Raw genomic sequence first — 24,119 nt, 5'->3', positions numbered from 1 at the left:
TTGTTTGTTGTTGAAAGACATTTTAACAAACATATGAATTTGCTTTGAAGCTCTTTTAAAATAAATTTTATTCATTTTCCACAGTAAGAATTAGCCACCTGATATCAGCAATAGTAGCTGATTCATTTCTCCTTTTTTGACTTCTCTTTTTAGACTCATTTTTCTATCCTTAAGCCATTATGAAGAGAAAAGAAAAAACCCTGCTTCTATAGAGAAGAGATAAATTCTTGTACCACCTTCATGATAGTGTTCTATACCTACATGACACAGTCTACCTCATAATTAACTAGGGAGGAAGAGTAATTAGGGAGAATAGTAAATTCTTGTTTAATTTGGAATTTGGTTTACTGATTTGAAAGTACTTTCTGCATTACATTTTTTTTAATCAGTTGTAGAAATAGTAGGTAGTGTAATGGAAAATTTTCTGAGAGCTTCCCAAATATAGGGATTTTTGTAGGTTCAGCCTATTTTCTGATACCTAAATCTCTAAGACTGTTGAATGATAATGATAACACAGCACTGTGAAATTCTGTAGAACTTTCAGGATTTTAAACAAATGAAGTATTATTTTATGATCAATTTATGTTATTATATTTTTATTTTTTAAAAATTGTTAATTCATGAATAATGCATATGATACTCTCAGGTAACTTGAAAAATAAGCCAATTTATTAAATAACACTTTGTTCTCCAGTCATTCTGGAAGAGAGTTTACTTATTTTAGGATGTTTTGAAAATAGCATCATCTCAAGAGAAGAGCTCAGTTTATCAATAAGACTCTGAAAGCATGGATTGGAGGCAGAACTTATATTGTCTTTTGGTTTGTAGGAATGTTTGTTTTGCAGGGAGTGCTAAAATAACTATGAAAAGAGTTATCTTTGGTACTAATAGTTCTTCATGGGACTTTTGCCTTAGTAAAATAAAGGTAAATCAGTTCAAGATACAGACAGAATAATTTGTTACACACATTGTAATAACATCTCAAATATTTTAAGGACCAACTATAGAACTGCGCCAAAGAAAAAAGCCAAAGTCTTCAGAAAATAAAGAATCTGCCAAAGAAGAAAAAATCAATGACACTCCAGTTCCTGAAAGAGCTCCAAAATGTAAGTTAGATTTGGAGGTTTTTTTACTATTATAAAAATAGTTACGTTAGATAGTATATTTTACAGTAATATTTTAAATTATAAATTAATTTTGTCTTAAGTATGTGGTGATATCAGTCAGCTTTCATTAGGTTTTGCTGTAGAACAATTCCTAAGTGTCACTGGCTTACAGAAAGCGTTTATTTCTGATTAACTTGCATATTGTGGCTGTCAGTTGGCTGGTGAAGCTTCATGTGTCCTGAAGGAACAGTCTCTATTTGGGATGTGTTCTTGTGGCAGAGAACAAGAGCAGGAGACAGGCGGAGTCATGCAGTACCTCCTAAAGGTTTTGCTGAACTGCACACTGTCACTTGTACTTGCATTCTGTTGGCCCAAAGAAGTCATCCAGTCAGTCCAGGCAATGGGATGGAGAAGTTTATTCTGACTACAGGATGCATGGCAAGTCATGTGGTAATGGGCAGGGATGAAGAATCTTTACAGGAAAGGACAAAGTAGTTGGGAGTAATAATAATAGTCTACCACATTCTGGCCTTTTGGTCATAAATATTTATTTCTCTCCCTCAGACAAAATACACTTGGTACCTCCCTGACTCCAAGGAAGACACTCAGTCTTACCTAGTGAGGGCATCAGTCTTGAACCTAAGGTCATCTTATCAGGGTCTATTCAGGGTCAGCTCTGACTCATTCTGATCCAAAATAATTGAAAAAACAAGTTGCTTGCTATGTGTCAGGGGTCCCCAAACCCAGTCCTATGTTCAGAGATTGAACAATATAAAACAAAATCAGCAGAGAGAAAAGGCATATGGGTGAAAAGAAACTGGGCAAAAGCTTCCAGGACACAGAGGACATGCATAATTCCTTCAGCCTCAATTTGTGGGATTTGTAGTTTTGTCTGCCTGGGAAGCTTATTAACAACTCTGCTCAGGATTTTTAGTGTGGCTGATCATGTAACCTCTGCTTAATACATGCAAAAGTTCTAGACTCCTAGAACGAAAGCAGTAGATGTGAAGCATACTGTTTGCACTAAGTTAGACACAGTAAACCACTCATTAGAAAATGATGGGAAACCTTTGGAAATCCAGGTTCCCAAAGACCAAGAGCCTAGCTTTTAAGCAGGCTTTTCTTAGCAAAGCAGTTATAAGCCTGCTATGGTAATCTTTTCTGTACATGTCCCCTTTTCCGTTATACCATTTTTGGTTGGAGACAGGATAACCAAAATAAATGCTTCCATTCAGAAAGAGGAAGAGTAAGAGACACATTAAACACTGGTCCACAGCAACTTTTAAATCCTACTAGGTAAATATGAGGTCTTCCTCCTCTGGGGAAGGGAATGTTTCTTGATTAGTTACTAGCTGTTTTTCTTGGGGGTAGTTGCCCAGCTCATTGTTCTTTGTGGATCTTGGCTTTATCCTCTGAAGGTCCTTTCTTTTCCATTATCCTCCTGAACCATATCTGAAAGTGGCTTTGGAGAATATGCCATCCTTAGGAGCTGAACAGCTTTTACAAATAGATTCTTCCCAAAGGGAGTTCAAAGCCAATTTATATAAATTTGTTAAAATAAGATAAACATTTTGGGAGATGGAAAATAATAATCTGTCATATGTGTGATAAATCATTTTATAAAACTGTTTCCTGTGAATAGTTGCAATTTTAGTACTAACTTTTGTTTTTATTACTTTAGGTAACAGGATCACAAAAGAGATTATTACTAGAGTACCTTGATTATGAACTGCTTTGATTAGAACAGAACTGGCCCATTTGCCAGCAGACATGAAGAGGAAAATAGGAGTCCGAGCTGTAGTGTTGAAGTTAGTATTGTTAGTCTTTTCAACTGCTGCTGCTGCTGCTGCTGCTAAGTCGCTTCAGTCGTGTCCAACTCTGTGCGACCCCAGAGATGGCAGCCCACCAGGCTCCCTCGTCCCTGGGATTCTCCGGGCAAGAATAGTGGAATGGGTTGCCATTTCCTTCTCCAATGCATGAAAGTGAAAAGTGAAAGTCAAGTCGCTCAGTCCTGTCCGACTGGCAGCGACCCCATGGACTATATAGCCTACCAGGCTCCTCTGTCCATGGGATTTTCCAGGCAAGAGTACTGGAGTGGGGTGCCATTTGAGAAATACTTTAAGTAACAAAGGCTGATAAAGATGAATCCTTAGGGCAATGACCAAATCAAGGGCATGACTGGTCACATAGTCTGTTAAAACGTATGAGGTTTAAAGTAGTTCCTAGTAACTCCTTTCAGTTGAATAAAGCACTCGGGGAAAAGAACAAAAGGTGTGGCTTTTGTAACAAATAAGCAAAGCTTGATTAGTTCAAAATGCATGTAGTTAAATCTCTGAGAGAAGCATATCTAGAAGAAAAATTTGGGGTATAGTTATTGGAGAACAGAGCTGACTGGAATCAAGTAGGTAAAAAACCAATAAAATTGTTTTTTTCTTTGCAAAAATGAATGATTTAATTTTGTAAAATTAAGGTACAACTTACAATAAAATGCACAGAATCATAGGTATTAAGTGAATTTTAGTACTTGAATACAATTAACATACGTAACATTTCTCTTATCCCAGAAAGTTCTTTTGTATCCCTTTCCAGTAGAGTTCCCCTGTGCCCCCTAAAACAACCACTCTTCTGATATTTTTCAATATTGATTAACTTTGCATGTTATAGAATTTCATGTAAATAGAATCACACAACATACATGCCTTTGTGTCTGGATTCTTTTACTTAGTTCAGTGTTATTCTTAAAATGTAATCATTTTGAGATTCATTCATCTTGCTGTAAGAGTTTATTCCTGCTTTTCTAGTTGGATATTTGAGTAATTTCCAGGATTTAGCTATTATGAATAAGGCTGCTATGAAAACTTGTACCGGTCTTTTTGTGGATATCTATTTTTATTTCTCTTGGAGAAGGAAATGTCAAGCTACTCCAGTATTGTCTGGGAAATCCCATGGACAGAGTAGCCTGGTGGGTTACAGACTACGAGGTCACAAAGATTCAGACATGACTTAGCAACTAAACAACGCAACAATTTTTATTTCTCTTAGGTAAATACCTAGGCAAATTGTCAGCTAAGCTTAGAGAGAGACATACTGTCAACAGAGCTGCCAGCCTAGGTTAAGAAGAACCCAACTATTCATGTCAATGGTGTTTGAATTCCCAACTTTCTACATTCAGGAAGCAGGCCGAATAGGCTGCTCTTAGGGTATCTTTCTTGAGGAGTAAGTGTTTTTTGCCTTTGAAGGGAAGTAGATATTTGTGATGAACGGGGCAAACCCTGATGGATTCTTCAGTTCACAAATATTTTCTCCCTTCCCTGAAAATGCGTTATATGTTCTTTCCCATTACGGTGTTGATTCGGAGTGCCTCTCTGAAACAGAGTGTACTTACCTACCCCATTGTCAGGTTTATATATGTGACTTGCCTGAGCCAATGGACTGTGAGTTAAAGTAGCAGTGTACTTGTTCTAATCAGAAATTGGAAGAGGCATTGTATGTTTTTGCCTGTTCTGGTCTTTTCCTCTGTAATGAGAACAGCATGTCCCAAATAGGGACTGATTCCGTTCTGGAACTCTGAAGATACAAGAAGAGCCATAGCTAATCTAAAATCTGGAATTGAGTGGAGAGTGACTGCTGATCCAAAATCCATAGTAACATAAGTGAGAAACAAATATTTGTTTTCTAAGCCATTGGAAGTATGGGGGTCACTTCTTTACTACAGCAAAGCCAACTAATACAGTGATCATTTAATGTTTTGGAAAATACAGTATAAGCAATTGTTCTATTAAGCAATTTAGAGATAGCTACTATAGAACAGTATTTTCCCCCAACTACAAAAATGTGTTTTTAGGATCAAAAATGTGGAAATAGAGAAAAGTATAATAAAAATAAAATATATGCATAATTTTACTAGATAATAGCTATTAAAATTTTGACAAGTACTGCTTATATTTTTTCAATGTATTTGTACTTTTTTCTTTTGTTTATTTTACTTTTTGTGAAATTGAATACTATGTTTCTTTTTTTTTTTTTTTTTGGGCTGTGTGGCTTATGGGATCTCAGTTCCCTACAAGGGAGTTAATTTGGGGTTGAAACATACAGAAGTTTTTTGATTAGGCCTGTTTGTGACTAATGTAACTTAACTGGAAATCAGTCCTTTACTTTCCAGTTTTCCAATTTTAAATGGTAATTTTTTTTTTTTTTTTTGGCCATGCTACACAGCTTGCTGGATCTCAGTTCCCTAACCAGGAATTGAACCCTGGTTGGGCCATGACAGTGAAAGCCCGAAATTCTAACCACTAGACCACCAGGGAACTCCCATGATAATTTTTAAATAAATAATTTCCAGGACCCAGAGCTCTTTATTTTCTCTAAAACATATATACTTATACACTGAACAGTGATAGCTTGATTCCAGCTTTGACTCTACAGAATCTTCACAAACAAAATAGTACGAAGGTAAGGCATTTATATGTAGGATTTGGTTGAATATATTTTTTGTAATAGCCCTTGATTATCAGGATTAATTTTCATTGTCCAGGAATTAATTTAAAAGATACAGGAAAAGGTACATGTTTAGAAACTGTATAGTACTTTTACCAAATTACCATGTTAGGTAAGTTTTCTTGTAGTCTTTTTATAGGTTACGTTGTGTCAACACTGCTTTAATTAACTATCTTATATATTTTTGCAAGTATGCTTTTTAGCCCAATAATAATAACTATTATTTACTGAGCTCTTGCTTTGTGCCAGGGCAAATGCTTTCCATTTGCTATTGGAAACAGTAATTGTAAAATAATTGTGTCATGCTGATTCTTTTTAAAAAACATTTATTTGCATATTTATTTTCATCTTTGGCCAAGTCAAATGACTTGTGGGATCTTGGTTCCCTGACTGGGGATTGAACCCTCGCCCTTGGCAGTGAAAACAAAGTCAACCACTGAATCGCCAGGAAATTCTCTGATTCTAATATTTGATTTATTGGGTAGTATCTTTCAAGCATTTTTAATATAGTTCTTATTAATTTACTGATATCTAGCTAGTATTTTGGCACCTCACTCCAGTTCTCTTGCCTGGAAAATCCCATGGATGGAAGAGCCTGGTAGGCTGCAGTCCATGGGGTTGCGAAGAGTCGGACACGACTGAGCGACTTCACTTTCACTTTTCACTTTCAGGCATTGGAGAAGGAAATGGCAACCCACTCCAGTGTTCTTGCCTGGAGAATCCCAGGGACGGGGGAGCCTGATGGGCTGCCATCTCTGGGGTCTCACAGAGTCGGACACGACTGAAGCGACTTAGCAGCAGCAGCTAGTATTTAATGTCTCTGATGTGCTATGCATACCAGTATTTATTAAATAATTTATTAAGCTGCAGTTTTAGTTTAGCTAAATTCATAAGTTAACAGGTTTGTTTTTACAAACCTGTCAGTCATTCAGTAACGTAACACTGGGCATTGGACCTTGAGGCCTGGGCTTAATTTACTGAATCTTTTTTTTTCCCCTGTAGTTTTATTGAGATATAATTGACATACAGCACAGTATATGCATAATGATTTAACTTGCATACATCATGGAATAATTATCACAAAAGTTCATTAGATACAGAATTAAAGAAATAGAAATTACAGAATTAAAGAAATACAAAAAATTTTTTCATTGAGAACTCTTAAGCTTTACTGTCTTAACAGCTTTCATATATACCATAGCAATATTAATTATATTTACCATATAGTGCATTGCATCCCTAGTACTTATTTATCTTACAGCTGGAAGTTTGTACATTTTGACTACCTTCATTCAGTTCCCTCTTCCCCACCTCTCACCTCTGGTAACCACAAGTCTGATCTTTTTCTCTCTGAGTTTGTTTTTGAAGTGTAATTGACCTACAACAATATGTTAGTTCCTGTTACACAACATAGTGAATCGATAGTTCTGTAGATTTCAAGATGGTGACCACCGTAAGTCGCCTTGCCATCTGTTAGCATACAAAGATGTATTCTGTCTACCAGGGGGACAGTGGCCGGGAGGAATTGTTATGGAGTTTGAGATTGATGTGTACACACTGCTGTGTTTAAAATGAATAACCAACAAAGACCTACTGCATATCACTGGGAACCCTGCTCAGTGTTATGTGGCAGCCTGAATGGGAGGGGAGTTTGGGGGAGAGCAGATACATGTATATGTACAGCTGAGTTGCTTTGCTGTGTAACTGAAACCATCAAAGCATTGTTAATTGCCTATACTCCAAAGTAAAATTAAAAGTTTTTTTAAAAAAAGATATATAATTATTGACTGTAGTCCCCGCACTGTACATTTCATACCTGTGATTCATTTATTTTGCAGCTAGAAGTTTGTATGTCATAATCCCCTTCATCTATTTCTTCATCCCCGAACTTCTCTGCTGTCTGGCAACCACCTGTTTGTTCTCTGTACCTGACTTTCTTTCTGCTTTGTTATGTTGTTCGTTTGGTTTTTTTAGATAACACATATAGATGAAATCATACAGTATTTATTATTTTTATACTGAATCTTAATAGTTGTAGAAGGGTTAATCATCCTGTGTATAGAAAATTCACATGTGTTCTCTGCTTTTGACAAGAAGTATTTACATATATATATATATATAAAACAGTTGTGTATGATGTTTTAAATATATAATCATCAACAATCATTACCTTGTATAATTCAAAGAGCTATAATTTGTAGTATGTAAAGTATTCTTCAATACAAAATTACTTGATAAGGGAAAAAAATAACAATAGTAATTCTAAATGAACCTGAATTTTTTTCTCTAGATATTTGGTAGTACATTCCTTTTACTCCTTTTTTTAAATTGATAGACTTATTTATTTTTTTAAACTTTTTCTTTTGTATTGGAGTATAGCCAATTAACAAACAATATTGTGATAGTTTCAGGTGAATACTGAAGAAATTCAGCCATAATATACATGAATCCATTGTGTATTATGTATATAATATGTATAATATACATGTGTCAATTCTACCCTGATAGACTTTAATTTTTAAAACTATTTTTAATTTATAGAAGAATTGAGTAGATAGTATAGTACAGAGTTCCTATCTTGCACACCCCCCATAAGAATTTTCCCTATTAGTAACATTTTATATTAGTATGGTTCATTTGGTACAAATAATGAATCATTTTATTGATACATTATTTTTGTTTTAGCATCAATAATATATATTATTAATTTTATTAGAGTATAGTTGCTTTCAGTCGCTTTAGATACTTTTTTTTTTTAAGTGGTTGATAGAATATTCCATATACTATCTTGTGTGCTCAGTTACTCAGTTGTGTCTGACTCTCTGCAACTTAATGGACTGTAACCCACCAGGCTCTTCTGTCCATGAGATTTCCCAGGCAAGAATACTGGAGTGGCTTGCCATTTCCTCTTCTAGGAGATATTCCCAGCCAAGGGATCAAAACCGCCTCTCTTGTGTTGGCAGGTGGTTTCTTTACCACTGTGCCACCTGGGAAGCTCTCAATATATTAACTGAAGTCCATACTTTCTTTAGTGTTCACATAATGTCCTTTTCTGTTAAAAAATAAGGGATCACATTCAGGATACCACATTACATGTAGTTATAATGTCTCCGTAGACTTTTCTTGGCTGTGACAATTTCTCAGACTTCCCTTATTTTTGATGACCTTGACAGTTTGGCGGAGTACTGACCAGGTTTATTGTAGGATACCCCTGTATTGGAATTTGCTGTTTTTCTAGTGATTAGACTGGGATTATGTGTTTTGGGTAGGAAGACCACAGAGTTAGAATGCCATTTTTGTCGAACCACATCAAGGATGCATACTGCCTTTGATTACTTTTTCTTTTTAATAGAATTACATACATATAAATGTCATCCATCACTGATTACTTTTAATATGCCGTTTCAGATATATTATTTCAGCGCTTTGCAAAGATATTTATTGGCTGTCTTGCAGCAGTTACTAGTGGTATGATGTATGCTCTCTATTTATCAGCGTATCATGAACGGAAATTCTGGTTTTCAAACAGGCAGGTAAGAAGAAAGAATTTTGAGCATATGAACATTTGCTACAGTATTTAATATTAATTTTAAAAATGTGTTTTCCAGGGAGCCAAAACATAAAAATGCATGGTAATATGACAAGTGTTTTCTTATGTTGTGGCTATAAGCCATTAGGAACAAAATGGTATAGAAGCTATTTTGAGTCATGGTATCAACCTGAAAGGTATAATAGATTGTATTTCAAGGTCATAGAATAGAAACAATGAGGGTGCTTTTCTTCATACAGTTGATTTATCAGGGACTTTTTAAAAAAAATTTTTAATTGAAAGATAATTGCCTTACAGAATTTTGTTGTTTTCTGTCATACATCAACATGAATCAGCCATAGATACACCCATGTCCCCTCCCTCCTGAACCTCTCTCCCTTCTCCCTCCCCATCCCACCCTTCAGCCTGTCTCAGAGTCCCTGTTTCTAAGTCACACAACAAATTTATCAGGAACTTTTTGATGACAGTGAAATGTTATAAAGTCTAGTCAGCTTTTTAGTAGTTTTGGTAGTTTACGTTTATATAACATTCTGTGGAGGTTTCAGCATCAAAATATTTTAATTTTTTGATTACATGATTAGAAAGAATGTCTGGAGTTACTGAAAATGATTAGCAGACATAATGGTATTTATTAAAATGTTGCCTCATATTAGTATGTTTTATGTTTGGTTTTAAATCGTGTGTAACCCACAGACATTTGCTATGGTTATATTCATAATTCATTTGGCCTTTGAATAAGTTTGTTTTCAGACTTATCTTTGCAGTCACATATATCTGTAATATGCATTGGCAAAGTTCACAGTGTTACTACTTGATTTTAAAGATTTTTTGTTTTTGTTTTAGGGGAAACTCTTTTGTTGGTGTTCTTATTTTTGAGCGAGTAGTCAAGCTGACTGTATGTTTTTCAGACATTGATTTATCTAACAACACCTAAACATTTAACTGTATTGATTTGACCAAGACTTTTGCAAGGCCTATTTCCTTGAAAATAGTAGTTTTCAACACTGGATGTGCAGTAGATTCATCTGGGATGATTTACAAACTAACTCACAGATTCTTAGGTGAAGCGGAGAGAGTATCTGGGATCAATATTGCACAGTCTTTCCACGTGATTCTGTTACGTAGGCAGAATTGAGAACAACAAGGGTTTGGTAATCTAGAAGTCATTCATGAAGAACTGTTTTCCAGAGCATTGTGATGAGTCAGGGGTATTGGCATCATCTGGGAGCTTTTTCAGAGTTGCAGATTCTCAGGCTACACTTTAGAATCAGAATCTGTCTTTGAATAAGATCTTTAGGAATTTATATGCACATTTAATTTGAGAAGCACTGATTAAGAGTTTACATCTTTGAAATTGTACAAAGAAAATCCTGTATCCATTCATAAAAAATGATTTTCAGGAAATTTATTTAAACTAGTAAACTCTAAATGAGAAAAAAAGAGCTCGGAAAAAGGGCTCTAGATCTGGTCAAACAGATCTAGAAAAGATTTTATATGAGATTCACAGTGCATAATGACCACCTAAATTTTGAAGAGCCTTGCAATTAAGAAATTCATTTGACTTTCTTTAATCTAGCTTTTACACAACTTATTTAACCACAGAACTCTTTTGAGATAACACTCCTTTAATCTTAAGAAGTTCTATTGATCAAACTTTGGGGAAACTGCTCTGATATTGTTTGTATCATACAAATGATATGATACAATTTTATCAAATTATGATAAAATTATTCATGAAAATAACTGTTTCGTTTAAAAGATTATTGATTTGTGAAAGTTTGATTCAGCATGAAAAGCACAGATTTCAGTGTTTTTGACTACCTATATTCTTGGTTTGTTATAGTCCGGTTTAGAAATTTTAAGATTTATTTACTTTTCTGGAAGTTCATTTGAAAATCACAGATTAGTTATCTGCTGCTCTTCTAAACCCCTAATTATGGGCTTGCTTTTCTGGATACATAGGGAAATGGAATAGTAATAGAAAAATAATACTTTCTTCTTAAACTTATATTTTTATCATGGACTTGTGACACCTCAGCTGTCATTTTTCATTACCTGCCATACTATTCTTGTGCTCCTATGATAATACTTTGGGTTTTCCTTCTAGATTTTTCTTATATATAATAGGCAGGTAACTTATGAGTTACAATCCAGTTTAAACCTTAGGTGTTTCATTAAAGTGATTGCCAGATTATGGAAAAGTTTAACCTTATTAATATGGCCAATAGTGATTAAAGGAAAATTCAAATATGTCTTTGGATAAAAGGATAAATAAATAACATTAATTTGGAATATGAGGAGAGAAAAAGATCGCAGTTGAAATTTAAGTCACTGAGTATTTAAATAATCATTTAATTTTTTTTTAGGAGCTTGAACGGGAAATCACATTTCAGGGTGATAGTGCCATTTATTACTCTTACTATAAAGATATGTTAAAAGCACCTTCATTTGAAAGAGGTATGATAACTACATTTGTATATTTAATAACAGTGTTTTCCTAAAATAAAGCATTGTTCTTCTGTGTGGGAGCTCTTGAATGTGGAGGTTTGTCTCAGAATATAGATACTGTGCTTTTTATGTAGTTAATTTAAAAATTGTAAAAAGAAGGCACAGAGTATTATATTTTGATATCCTTCTTGATAATAAAGTATTTAATGACCTCTGAATAACATGTTCAATTTTCATAAAAGCAGAATAAATAACCTGGAGAAAAATTTTTCTGACTTTAGGTGTGTATGAACTGACGCACAATAACAAAACTGTCTCTCTGAAGACTATAAATGCAGTTCAGCAAATGTCTCTATATCCAGAACTTATGGCCAGCGTTTTATATCAGGCAACTGGTAGCAGTGTATGTGTCTCTTTTGACTTTAATATTCATTTTCTCACATATTTATGAATATTCAAAATTATATACTGTCATCCTGTTGTCTCCTCTTTTTTCCCCCAATTAGGAGATTATTGAGCCAGTATATTTCTATATTGGCATTGTTTTTGGATTGCAAGGAATATATGTTACTGCTTTATTTGTTACAAGTTGGCTTATGAGTGGAACTTGGCTAGCAGGAATGCTAACAGTTGCATGGTTCATTATTAACAGGTAAGAAAGGTGTTTCACTTTACAATTTTTTGTGACTGCAGTAGTCAGAGTTCTAAAAATGGCTCCCCCCCTCCAAACTTTACATGCCCCTAATTCCTACCTGTGAATATGAGATATCATTCCTGTGGTTGGGTTATGTTGTACAGCAGAGTTGACCTTAAGGTGGGATGATTACCTGGTGGGCCTATTCTAATCGTGTGAGCCTTTAAAAAGTGAGCAGCTTTCTGTAGCTGGTACAGAAGGGAAGTCAGAGATACTTGAAATGTGAGAATTTGATGCCTTGTTGCTGGATTGAAGTGAGGAGGAAATGAATTCTGCCAACAACCAGTGAGCTTGTAGAAGGGCTACAAGGCCTGGGTGAGAACTATAGCCCCAATTGCTGCTTTGATTTTAGCCTTAGGAGACGGTAGTCTTAGCCTTAGCCTTAGCCTTAGCCTTAGCCTTAGCCTTAGCCTTAGGAGAACAGAGAATCCAGCCATACTGTGCTGGGTTTGTGAGCTAATAAATTTGTGTTCTTTCAGCCACTACATTTCTGGTCATTTGTCATGCAACAGCTGAAAAATAAAAAACACTTATCTCTACCTCTCTTTTTTTTTCAAACATAGCAACATTGGCATACATGGATACACCTCCTCTTTCTTCATTTATTTAAAATTGATGACATGGCTTCATGAAAAGAGGAAGAGGCATCAGCTGTATCAGTTTTAAGCCAACCACTTTATTTATGAATTAATAAATCCATTAATTTGGATTAATGTGTGCTTTAGATTAATAACTCTATTCCTTTTGGTGATCAGAGGAGTACCACTTCTTTAATAGTGAAGTACAAAGAGAGAAGGGGATGGGGTTTCTTTGAATTAGAGGGCTGAAGTTTTCTTGGCATTGGTCAGTGTCAAAAACTTGTTTTTTCAATGACCCTTGTTTTGCTTTTGAAAAGCACTTCCTCTACACAGCACAGCACTTTCTCCCCGTAACACTTAATGTGATTAAATTTTAGAATATGAGACATTTCTTTTGTTATACATTTTCCTTTGGCAACTGCCAAATGAAAAATATGATACTTCCATGTTATTGAGATTCAGATATGGGCTATATTTGTAACTGGGCTTTGTTTAGGGTCATATGCTGGCAACAGTTGATGTAAGGGATTTGAAAAATCTTCCTTAGAGCCTTCCCTGGTTGCTCAGTGGTAAAGAATCCGCCTACCAATGCAGGAGACATGGGTTTGATCCCTGATCTGGGAAGATCCCACATGCCGCTGAGCAACTAAGCCCTTGCACTGTAGCTACTGAGTTTGTGCCCAGGGCCAGGAGCTGAAACTACTGAGCCCATGTGTCCTGGAGCCCATGCTCCACAACAGGGAAGTGCTACCTCAGTGGAAGGCCCGTGCACCACCACTAGAGAGCAGCCCCTGCACACCACAGCTAGAGAAAGCCCACGCAGCAATGAAAGCCCAGCATAGCCAAAACCAAAACAACCTTCCTTAGTGGTTTTCAAGTATAGCTTGCCAGCTTTATGAGTCGGGTATGTTTCTTCTTAAAAGTACAGGGATGGGGGGCTTTCCTGGTGGCTCAGTGGTAAGAACCCACCTACTAATGCCAGAGTCCGGGGTTTGATCTTTGGGTCAGGAAGATCCTTTGGAGAAGGAAATGGGAACCCATTACAGTATCCTTGCCTGGGAAATCCCATGGACAGAGGAGCCCGGTGGGCCATGTAGTCCTTGGCATTGCAAAAGAATTGGATAGTTGGACACAACTTAGCAACAAAACAACAATTATTTAAAATAGAGACCTTCTAAAAGGATTGCTTTCTAGGCTATCTGATGTATAAATAGATCAGCCCCAAACTTAAGAACAACAGACATTCTGTCTCACCATTTCTGAGGGTCAGGAATCCAGAGCGGCTTATCTGGGTGGTTCTGGCTCAGGGTTCCATGTGAGATTGAGTCAGTAATTGGTTGGGGCTGTAGTAATCTGAAGGTTTGACCGGCCTGGACCATTTTTACTTTTCACTCATGTGGCTTTTGCAGGAAGCCTCAGTCCCTCACTGGGTGTTGTCTTGGAAGGCCTTAGTTTCTCATCATGTGGACCTCTGCAGAGGGCTGCTCACAACTTGGTTTAAGGTGAATGATGCAAGAAAGAGTGGGGTGAATGTGTCATAGTGGAAGCCAGGTGTCTTTTATAACCTAACCTCAGAAATGATAGAACATCATTCTGCCATATTCTGTTGGTCATATAGATTGACCATGGCACAATGTGGAAAGTGGCTACATGGGTTATTAATATCGGGTTGCTGTTCAGCCGCTAAGTTGTGTCTGACTATCGTGACACCATGGACTGTAGCCTGCCAGGCTCCTCTGTCCATAAGATTTCCCAGGCAAGAATAGTGAAGGAGGTTGCCATTTCCTTCTCCAGGGGATCTTCCCGACCTAGGAGGCAGGGGCTATTGTGAACCATGTTGGAGACTGGCTTTAATACTCATTTCATTTAATCCCTAGATCTTTCTTCATCACAAGTTCAAAGAGAAAGACTAGGCAACTTTTCCATGTAAAAATAACAGCAATTAAAAAATAAATAAGACTCCCTGTCAAAATATTTTAAAGATCTTAGTGAGAATTGTAACAAAATTACCTTATTATAATTTGGTTGCCTTATTTAATGACACAATAAATATATCCTGGGTAGCTGGAGCAGGACTTAGGTAGAAAAATTAATCTGATATATCTCTGTTAAAATGTATCTTTTAGCAATTTAGAAATTCTTAGCAAGTAGTTTTTCTATATGTTTGTTTTCCATTGTTTATTTTTTGGTATATATTTTTTTTCTGTTTTTTTGGCCACATGTTGCGTGGCTTTGGGATCTTAGTTCCCTGACCAGAGATTGAACCTACCTCCCCTGCCGTGGAAGCAGAGTCTTAACCACTGGACCACCAGGGAAGTCCCATGTTGGTATATATTTTATATGGCAAAATATATTTTAATGCCAAGAAAGAATATGCTATCTTTTTTATTCATCAGCTTTGGTTTATATATGATTGCCTGGAAAAGTATAAAAAGACATGAGTTATTCCATTTTGAGTATTAGTTGTGTTCTTAATGACATTTTGTGTTCCTTAATATTAGAATTAGAAGGCAGGATAGTAAAATAGCTCCTGTTTGTTCAAATTGAAGGATGTAGGCATACTAGAAAATTCAAGAAAATTTCAAGAAGTAGCACTGTGTATACAGTAGTGGGGAGAAGTAAAATGATTCCCTCTGAATAGTCTTATCACCAAAATGGGGTAATCTGAGTCCAATCTTCATGTATAAGGAATACAGAAATTGCTCTTGGTCCTCACTGACCTTCTCATCTCAAATATATACCAAAAAATCACTTTCAGTGGACCCAACTTTGTATTTGAAGAGCAAAAAAATTATATCTGATTAAAAGTCTATACTAAGTTTAATCTTTGGCCAAAAAAAAGATTACTAAACACATTGGTGATTAATAAAAGGTAAAATGCAAGGAATGCACATGTTGCAGAGTTGACAGAAAACAGTGGTAACACGTGGTGCTGGATCTATAATAATCTTACTGGAATACTCCAGGTACTTGTGGAATTATAAGGTTTTCAATTTTAGATTCCGGTTTTTCTGAGGAATTTCATTTTATCCAAAAAAGTAATTTTAAAAATAAGGGAAGATTTCACTGCCTCAGTAGTAGTATTTGTAATAAAATGAAAGATTAGAAAACAACCTAAATATAATGGAACTAATAGGTAAACTATAATATGTTGATGCAAGAGAACATATAGCTATTTGAAATTATACTAATATTGCATAGGTATTTTTCAGCTTTCACACATGATACATAGACATGCCAGGCTGTTTTTCACATCTAATCTAAATCAGTGTTTGTGAGCTTCCCTTTTGGCTCAGTGGTAAAGAATCCACCTGCCAGTGCAGGAGACATGGGTTCCATCCCTGTCCAGGAAAAGCCGGTGGGCCACAGCTGTTGAGCCTGTGCTCCAGAGCCTGGAACCACAGCTGGTGAGCCCACCTGCTGCAACTGCCGGAGCCTGTTCATCCTAGAGTCTTTGCTCTCTAACAAGAAGTCCACACACCACACCTGGACAGTGGCCCCCACAACTAGAGAAAAGCCCATGCAGGCAAAGACCCAGCACAGCGAAAGCAAATAAAAAAGTCAGTGTTTCTCAAGCTTCACATATGTATATTTAAAACTTTATAATCATGGATTTCATGTGTTGACTTAAATAATCTGAATGATGCGTGAATGTGTGCTCAGTCGCTTCAGTTGTTTCCGACTTGGTGACCCCATAGACTGCAGCCCGCCAGGCTCCTCTGTCTGTAGGATTCTCCAGGCAAGAATGCTGGAGTGGGTTGCCATGCCCTCCTCTAGGGGATCTTCTCGACCCAGGGATTGAACCCGTGTCTCCTGCATTGGCAGCTGGGTTCTTTACCACCAGCACCACCGGGAAACCCAATTTGAATGATGATGTTACTTAAATATAAAACATAAAACTATGTTTCCAACTCCTTGTGATGAAAACATTTATGATAGTATTGAAACCAATTTACTAATGAAGTAACAAACTAGTAAAATATTAACTAGAAACATTAATGTGAAAAATGATATTTTGCTAAAGCCAAATTTCTACTCAGCATGTATATAGTACCGGAGCTTCCCTGGTGGCTCAATGGTGAAGAATCCACCTGCTAATGTAGGAGATACGGGTTCAGTCGTGGGTCAGGAAGATCATCTGGAGACAGAAATGACAGTTCACGCCAGTATTCTTGCCTGGGAAATCCCATGGACAGAGTAGCCTAGCAGTCTACGGTCCATGGGGTTACAAAGAATCAGACACGACTGAATAACATATACCAGTTCACTAGGTTCTTTTGAGTATGGCAAACCTACATGACTGAGTACTGTGAGATGACTCAGATCTCATGTTGCTCTGTTATCCATTATGAAATTTTTTTTTTTTTTTTACCATAGTGATCTGTACATTTTGTTTTTACTTGGCAATACATCACTTACTATTAAGAAAACCATGTCATGTTTTTTTTTTTTTTTCTGATTAACCCAAGGCAGTTGAAGTAGTACTCTGTAACCAATTGGATTATTAACACAAACATGAAAGTGAGTCCTGATCTTTTGGCAATAATGAGTTACAAAGTGGTCATCCAGTTGATTCAGGTTATGTTTATGCTATGATGTATTTGAAATGAAAACACAAAAACTCAGAGTTGGCTGTCTCTGGGAATATATCCGTAGGCCTGGTTGATGAAAGTAATTATTATTTGAACTGCTGGTTTGTGCTGCTCTCTGCTCGACACTGCAACTGGGGAGAAAAAGTAAGTCTCACTGGATTTTGTCACATCCCATTGTTATCCTTCTGGTGCTTACAGCCACCAGGGATGGTGGTGTGGGGAAGAACGTTGAGTAACGCAGGCATTCAGGACTGGGGCTGTGAGGAGGCTTGTTCATGTAGAGAATAACTGGCAGAGTTGCTCAGTTTTTGCTGCAGTGACTAAGAAGGTTCCCTCATCCCTTCCCAGATAGTGTTTCTGGTGCACAGTGTTGTAGGTTTCACTGTACTGATCTGTGCGTTGGGTAGGGGTAGTGAATGAGTCTTTGGAATGAGGATTACAGGTTCAGCTTCCCAATTCTGGGCTGGTAGAGTGGTTGGCAAAGTCCTGACTTGAGAATAGACATCCTCTCCTTCCTGTTTGTTGACTAATGACATGGTGAATATCTTGTTTTGTGTTTTAGAAAGCCAACTTTCACAACAAATTTTCAGAAGTAATATTGTATGAGAATAGGTGGTCTTTAGAATACATGATATTCACAAAATGGTATTGAAGCAATCACATCTGAAGAAGAAATACTCCATACATAATAAAATAAATTCCAATTGGGTTAAAGAATTAAAAGTAAACAATGAGACCAATAATCTCTATACAAAACCATTGGTTCCTGTTTTTAAAAACTGTAGTAGGTAAAGTCAAAAACAAGGTAAATATATAACAATAGGGAGGAACTGGTTAGATTATGATAAACATGTATAGTTATGTACCATGACCATTCAATGTTCTTGAAGTTTATGGGCGTATATATTACAGAAGATGCTCATATTGTTAAGTAAAAATTGATCATACAGAGTTATAAAAGAGGAAAGATCTAATACTGTTGACTAGGTTCTAGAAAATGTATTGTTTTTCAACTTGTATTTCATTTGATCTTCATGTTTTTAATATGTGTGTATATATATTTTTTCAATTACATATACATTCATAGAACACAGGTTATTTTCTAATACTTTCTAGCAGTTTTGAGGTATAATTGATATAGAATAAGCTGTACATATTTAAAATGTACCAGTTGATAATTTTAGATGTTTAGACACACTTGTGAAACCATCAACAAAATCAGTATAATGTTATCACCACCCAGAGTTTAGTTGTGCTATCTGGTAATCTCTCCCTTGTTCCTCTTCTTACCCCACCTCTACTGCTGTTCCACTGTCTTCAGGAAACTTATGATTTGCTTTCTGTCACTGTAAATAAGTTTGCAGTTTCTAGAAATTTATATAAATGGAGTCATACGGCGTATATTTTTTGTTTTTTTTCTTCCACTCAGCTGAGTCATTTTGAGATTCACGTATGTTGAGTGTATCAATAGTTCATGCCTTTTTGTTGCTAAGTAGTAAGTAGCCTATTGTATGGCTGTGCCACATTAAAAAAAAATGTTCCCCAGCCAGGGATTGAACCTGCCCACTCGGCAGTGAAACGGCAGAGTCCCACCCACTAGACTGCCAGGGAATTCCCTGTCAGTTCAGTTCAGTCGCTCAGTCGTGTCCGACTCTTTGCGACCCCATGAATCGCAGCATGCCAGGCCTCCCTGTCCATCACCAGCTCCCAGAGTTCACTCAGACTCAACGTCCATCGAGTCAGTGATGCCATCCAGCCATCTCATCCTCTGTCGTCCCCTTCTCCTTCTGCCCCCAATCCCTCCCAGCATCAAAGTCTTTTCTAATGAGTCAACTCTTCGCATGAGGTGGCCAAAGTATTGGAGTTTCAGCTTCAGCATCATTCCCTCCAAAGAAATCCCAGGGCTGATCTCCTTCAGAATGGACTGGTTGGATCTCCTTGCAGTCCAAGGGACTCTCAAGAGTCTTTTCCAACACCACAGTTCAAAAGCATCAATTCTTTGGCGCTCAGCCTTCTTCACAGTCCAACTCTCACATCCATACATGACCACTGGAAAAACCATAGCCTTGATTAGACGGACCTTTGTTGGCAAAGTAATGTCTCTGCTTTTGAATATGCTGTCTAGGTTGGTCATAACTTTCCTTCCAAGGAGTAAGCGTCTTTTAATTTCATGGCTGCAGTCACCATCTGCAGTGATTTTGGAACCCAAAAATCACAGACTAAAGTCTGACACTGTTTCCACTGTTTCCCCATCTATTTCCCATGAAGTGATGGGACCAGATGCCATGATCTTTGTTTTCTGAATGTTGAGGTTTAAGCCAACTTTTTCACTCTCCACTTTCACTTTCATCAAGAGGCTTTTTAGTTCCTCTTCACTTTCTGCCATAAGGGTGGTGTCATCTGCATATCTGAGGTTATTGATATTTCTCCCGGCAATCTTGATTCCAGCTTGTGCTTCCTCCAGCCCACCATTTCTCATGATGTACTCTGCATATAAGTTAAATAAGCAGGGTGATAATATACAGCCTTGACATACTCCTTTTCCTATTTGGAACCAGTCTGTTGGTCCATGTCCAGTTCTTTTTTTTTTATTTTTAAACTTTACAATATTGTATTGGTTCCATGTCCAGTTCTAACTGTTGCTTCCTGACCTGCATACAGATTTCTCAAGAGGCAGGTCAGGTGATCTGGTATTCCCATCTCTTTCAGAATTTTCTAGTTTATTGTGATCCACACAGTCAAAGGCTTTGGCATAGTCAATAAGCAGAAATAGATGTTTTTCTGGAACTCTCTTGCTTTTTCCATCATCCAGCGGATGTTGGCAATTTGATCTCTGGTTCCTCTGCCTTCTCTAAAACCAGCTTGAACATCAGGAAGTTCACGATTCACTTATTGCTGAAGCCTGGCTTGGAGAATCTTGAGCATTGCTTTACTAGCATGTGGAGATGAGGGCAATTGTGCGGTAGTTTGAGCATTCTTTGGCATTGCCTTTCTTTGGGATTGGAATGAAAACTGACCTTTTCTAGTCCTGTGGCCACTGCTGAGTTTTCCAAATTTGCTGGCATATTGAGTGCAGCACTTTCACAGCATCATCTTTCAGGATTTGAAATAGCTCCACTGGAATTCCATCACCTCCACTAGCTTTGTTCGTAGTCATGCTTTCTAAGGCCCACTTGACTTCACATTCCAGGATGTCTGGCTCTACGTCAGTGATCACACCATCGTGATTATCTGGGTCGTGAAGATCTTTTTTGTACAGTTCTTCTGTGTATTCTTGCCACCTCTTCTTAATATCTTCTGCTTCTGTTAGGTCCATACCATTTCTGTCCTTTATCGAGCCCATCTTTGCATGAAATGTCCCCTTGGTATCTCTAATTTTCTTGAAGAGATCTCTAGTCTTCCCCATTCTATTGTTTTCCTCTATTTCTTTGCATTGATCGCTGAAGAAGGCTTTCTTATCTCTTCTTGCTATTCTTTGGAACTCTGCATTCAGATGTTTATATCTTTCCTTTTCTCCTTTGCTTTTCACTTCTCTTCTTTTCACAGCGATTCGTAAGGCCCCCCAGACAGCCATTTTGCTTTTTTGCATTTCTTTTCCATGGGGATGGTCTTGATCCCTGTCTCCTGTACAGTGTCATGAACCTCATTCCATAGTTCATCAGGCACTCTATCTATCAGATCTAGGCCCTTAAATCTATTTCTCACTTCCACTGTATAATGATAAGGGATTTGATTAAGGTCATACCTGAATGGTCTAGTGATTTTCCCTACTTTCTTCAATTTCAGTCTGAATTTGGCAATAAGCAGTTCACGATCTGAGCCACAGTCAGCTCCTGGTCTTGTTTTTGTTACTGTATAGAACTTCTCCATCTTCAGCTGCAAAGAATATAATCAATCTGATTTCGGTGTTGACCATCTGGTGATGTCCATGTGTAGAGTCTTCTCTTGTGTTGTTGGAAGAGGGTGTTTGATAGGACCAGTGCATTTTCTTGGCAAAACTCTATTAGTCTTTGCCCTGCTTCATTCCATATTCCAAGGCCAAATTTGCCTGTTATTCCAAGTGTTTCTTGACTTCCTACTTTTGTATTCCAGTCCCCTATAATGAAAAGGACATCTTTTTTTGGGTGTTAGTTCTAAAAGGTCTTGTAGGTCTTCATAGAACCGTTCAACTTCAGCTTCTTCGTGTTACTGGTAGGGGCATAGACTTGGATTACTGTGATATTGAATGGTTTGCCTTGGAAATGAACAGAGATCATTCAGTCGTTTTTGAGATTGCATCCAAGTACTGCATTTCTGACTCTTTTGTTGACTATGATGGCTACTCCATTTCTTCTGAGGAATTCCTGTCTGCAGTAGTAGATATAATGGTCATCTGAGTTATTAAATTCACCCATTCCAGTCCATTTGAGTTCGCTGATTCCTAGAATGTCGACATTCACTCTTGCCATCTCTTGTTTGACCACTTCCAATTTACCTTGATTAATGGACCTGACATTCCAGGTTCCTATGCAATATTCCTCTTTACAGCATTGGACCTTGCTTCTATCACCAGTCACATCCACAGCTGGGTATTCTTTTTGCTTTGGCTCCATCCCTTCATTCTTTCTGGAGTTATTTCTCCACTGATCTCCAGTAGCATATTGGGCACCTACTGACCTGGGGAGTTCCTCTTTCAGTATCCTATCATTTTGCCTTTTCATACTGTTCATGGGGTTCTCAAGGCAAGAATAGTGAAGTGGTTTGCCATTCCCTTCTCCAGTGGACCACATTTTGTCAGATCTGTCCACCATGATCCGCCCGTCTTGGGTTGCCCCACAGGCATGGCTTAGTTACATTGAGTTAGACAAGGCTGTGGTCCTACTAGTGTGATTAGATTGACTAGTTTTCTGTGAGTATGGTTTCAGTGTGTCTGCCCTCTGATGCCCTCTTGCAACACCTACCGTCTTACTTGGGTTTCTCTTACCTGGAATTCCCTGTACCACAATTTTAAAAGAAATAATTTTACTTACTTTTTTATGGCTGTGCTGGGTCTTCATTGCTTTGTGCGGCTTTTCTCTATTTGCGTGGAGAGGGGGTTCCTTTTCATTGCGGTGCTTGGGCTTCTCTTTGTGGTGGCTTCTCTAGTTGCAGAGCACAGACTCTAGGCATGTGGGCTTCAGTCCTTGCAGCCCACAGGCTCAGTAGTTGCTCGGGGCCCTGACAGCACTCGGGCTTGGTAGTTGAGGCTCACAGGCTCAGTAGTTGAGGTGCACGGGTTTAGTTGCTCTGCAGCATATGGCATCTTCCCGGACCAGGGATTGAACCCCTGTCCCCTGGATTGGCAGGTGGATTCTTAACCGCTCTGCCACCAGGGAAGTCCCTGTACCACAGTTTGATTGAACCAAAATAAATGCAAACATGTTTGTCTCCATTAGGAGAATTATGCAGCAGTTTTCATGAAGTATTTTAAAGCAGTAGCACCATTGTGTTTGTGTGGGGGGCGGCGGGCGCAGAAATAGCCATTGAATTTATGGAGATCCAAATTTAATTGTTAGGAACGGAGTCCGTTGTGTTAGAGGATATGCATAGGAGACAACACGCAATGAAGATTGATACAGGAGAAACTTAGGAGGCACCTCCGAAAACATTGTGTTTGTGATTCTGGAAGTTTTCAGAGCTCTCTAGATCTATCATATACAGGGCTGTTGTAATGTTAATTCTGGAAGGAGTATTAAGTAGATATTAGAAGATATGCATTGTAATCCTAATTGTGTCATCTTTTAGCTAAATGACTTAAGTCACTACTTCTCTGAGCTTCTTATTCCTTTTACATAAGAGTTAGTATAAGAACTGCTAATTCCATAGTGCACACTGTGCTCTAGAGAGATAACCATGTCTAGAGATACCCCTCTAGAGAGGGATAACCATGTCTTTTCTAAGGGAAGGGAAGGTGGGGGTTGAACTCCAGTGTACTTGCAACAAGTTGTGTGTTGTAGCATGAGGCTGTATTTGCCCCGAGCAGAGATGCCTTTTTCAAAATCTCACAAAGGCCCATCTATTCATCAAGCAGACACAGCAGCACTGAGTCTCCCTGGGTGGGAGGTCAGGTAGTAGTGAAACAATGAATTTGTTGTAAGATGCCGCATAGGTAATGATGGCTTTGTCCATGCCTACCTCACAGGATATGGAGGACAATGAGATGTGTGTGAAAGTGCCTTGAAAAGTGTAGTGTTACACAAATACAACGTCTTGCTCTTTTGCTGCTCATCTATGGTTTATTTTAGGGTAGATACAACAAGAATTGAACACTCCATTCCTTTAAGAGAAAACTGGGCACTACCGTACTTTGCATGCCAAGTTGCTGCACTGACAGGCTATTTAAAAAGCAACTTAAATTCTTATGGAGAGGTAAGATGCAAATTTATTTGTCACAATTCTGATATATTGCAAATGTGGTATATAATTTTAAAGCTATTCATATGAAAAGTTGTTATATTCAGTGAAATCTAGTTACTTCATGATAATCTTGTTATAACTTTTTCTGTAGTCTGACAGTAAATTATATTTAGGAGAAGGGAGATGTTACTTGTTTTAGTGCAGTTACTTGACAAATATGAAGAATATTTTATTATGAAAATGAATGTTTCATTATTTTTCTATTTCTCTCACTTTTGG

At 37.5% G+C, this 24,119-nt stretch overlaps 1 protein-coding gene across 4 annotated transcripts in view; it reads left to right on the top strand.

Moving 5' to 3' along the window:
* The window catches only part of DPY19L4 (dpy-19 like 4), a 66,998-nt gene that overhangs the window by 4,338 nt on the left and 38,541 nt on the right, over positions 1–24,119 (top strand). For 2 of the 4 annotated variants that reach the window (XM_019973807.2, XM_070802883.1), the window contains exons 2-7: positions 996–1,106; positions 9,012–9,136; positions 11,520–11,610; positions 11,883–12,004; positions 12,108–12,253; positions 23,729–23,852. In XM_019973807.2, the coding sequence (XP_019829366.1) occupies positions 996–1,106; positions 9,012–9,136; positions 11,520–11,610; positions 11,883–12,004; positions 12,108–12,253; positions 23,729–23,852 (719 nt within the window). Of the gene's footprint in view, positions 1–995; positions 1,107–2,787; positions 2,915–5,321; positions 5,559–9,011; positions 9,137–11,519; positions 11,611–11,882; positions 12,005–12,107; positions 12,254–23,728; positions 23,853–24,119 lie in introns of all 4 variants that reach the window. The other 2 variants (XM_019973809.2, XM_070802884.1) reach the window with 2 other exon arrangements.

This window comes from Bos indicus, chromosome 14, assembly GCF_029378745.1.
Source record: "Bos indicus isolate NIAB-ARS_2022 breed Sahiwal x Tharparkar chromosome 14, NIAB-ARS_B.indTharparkar_mat_pri_1.0, whole genome shotgun sequence".
NCBI classification, from domain to species: domain Eukaryota; kingdom Metazoa; phylum Chordata; class Mammalia; order Artiodactyla; family Bovidae; genus Bos; species Bos indicus.
This window is presented reverse-complemented; position numbering and strand designations above follow the sequence as displayed.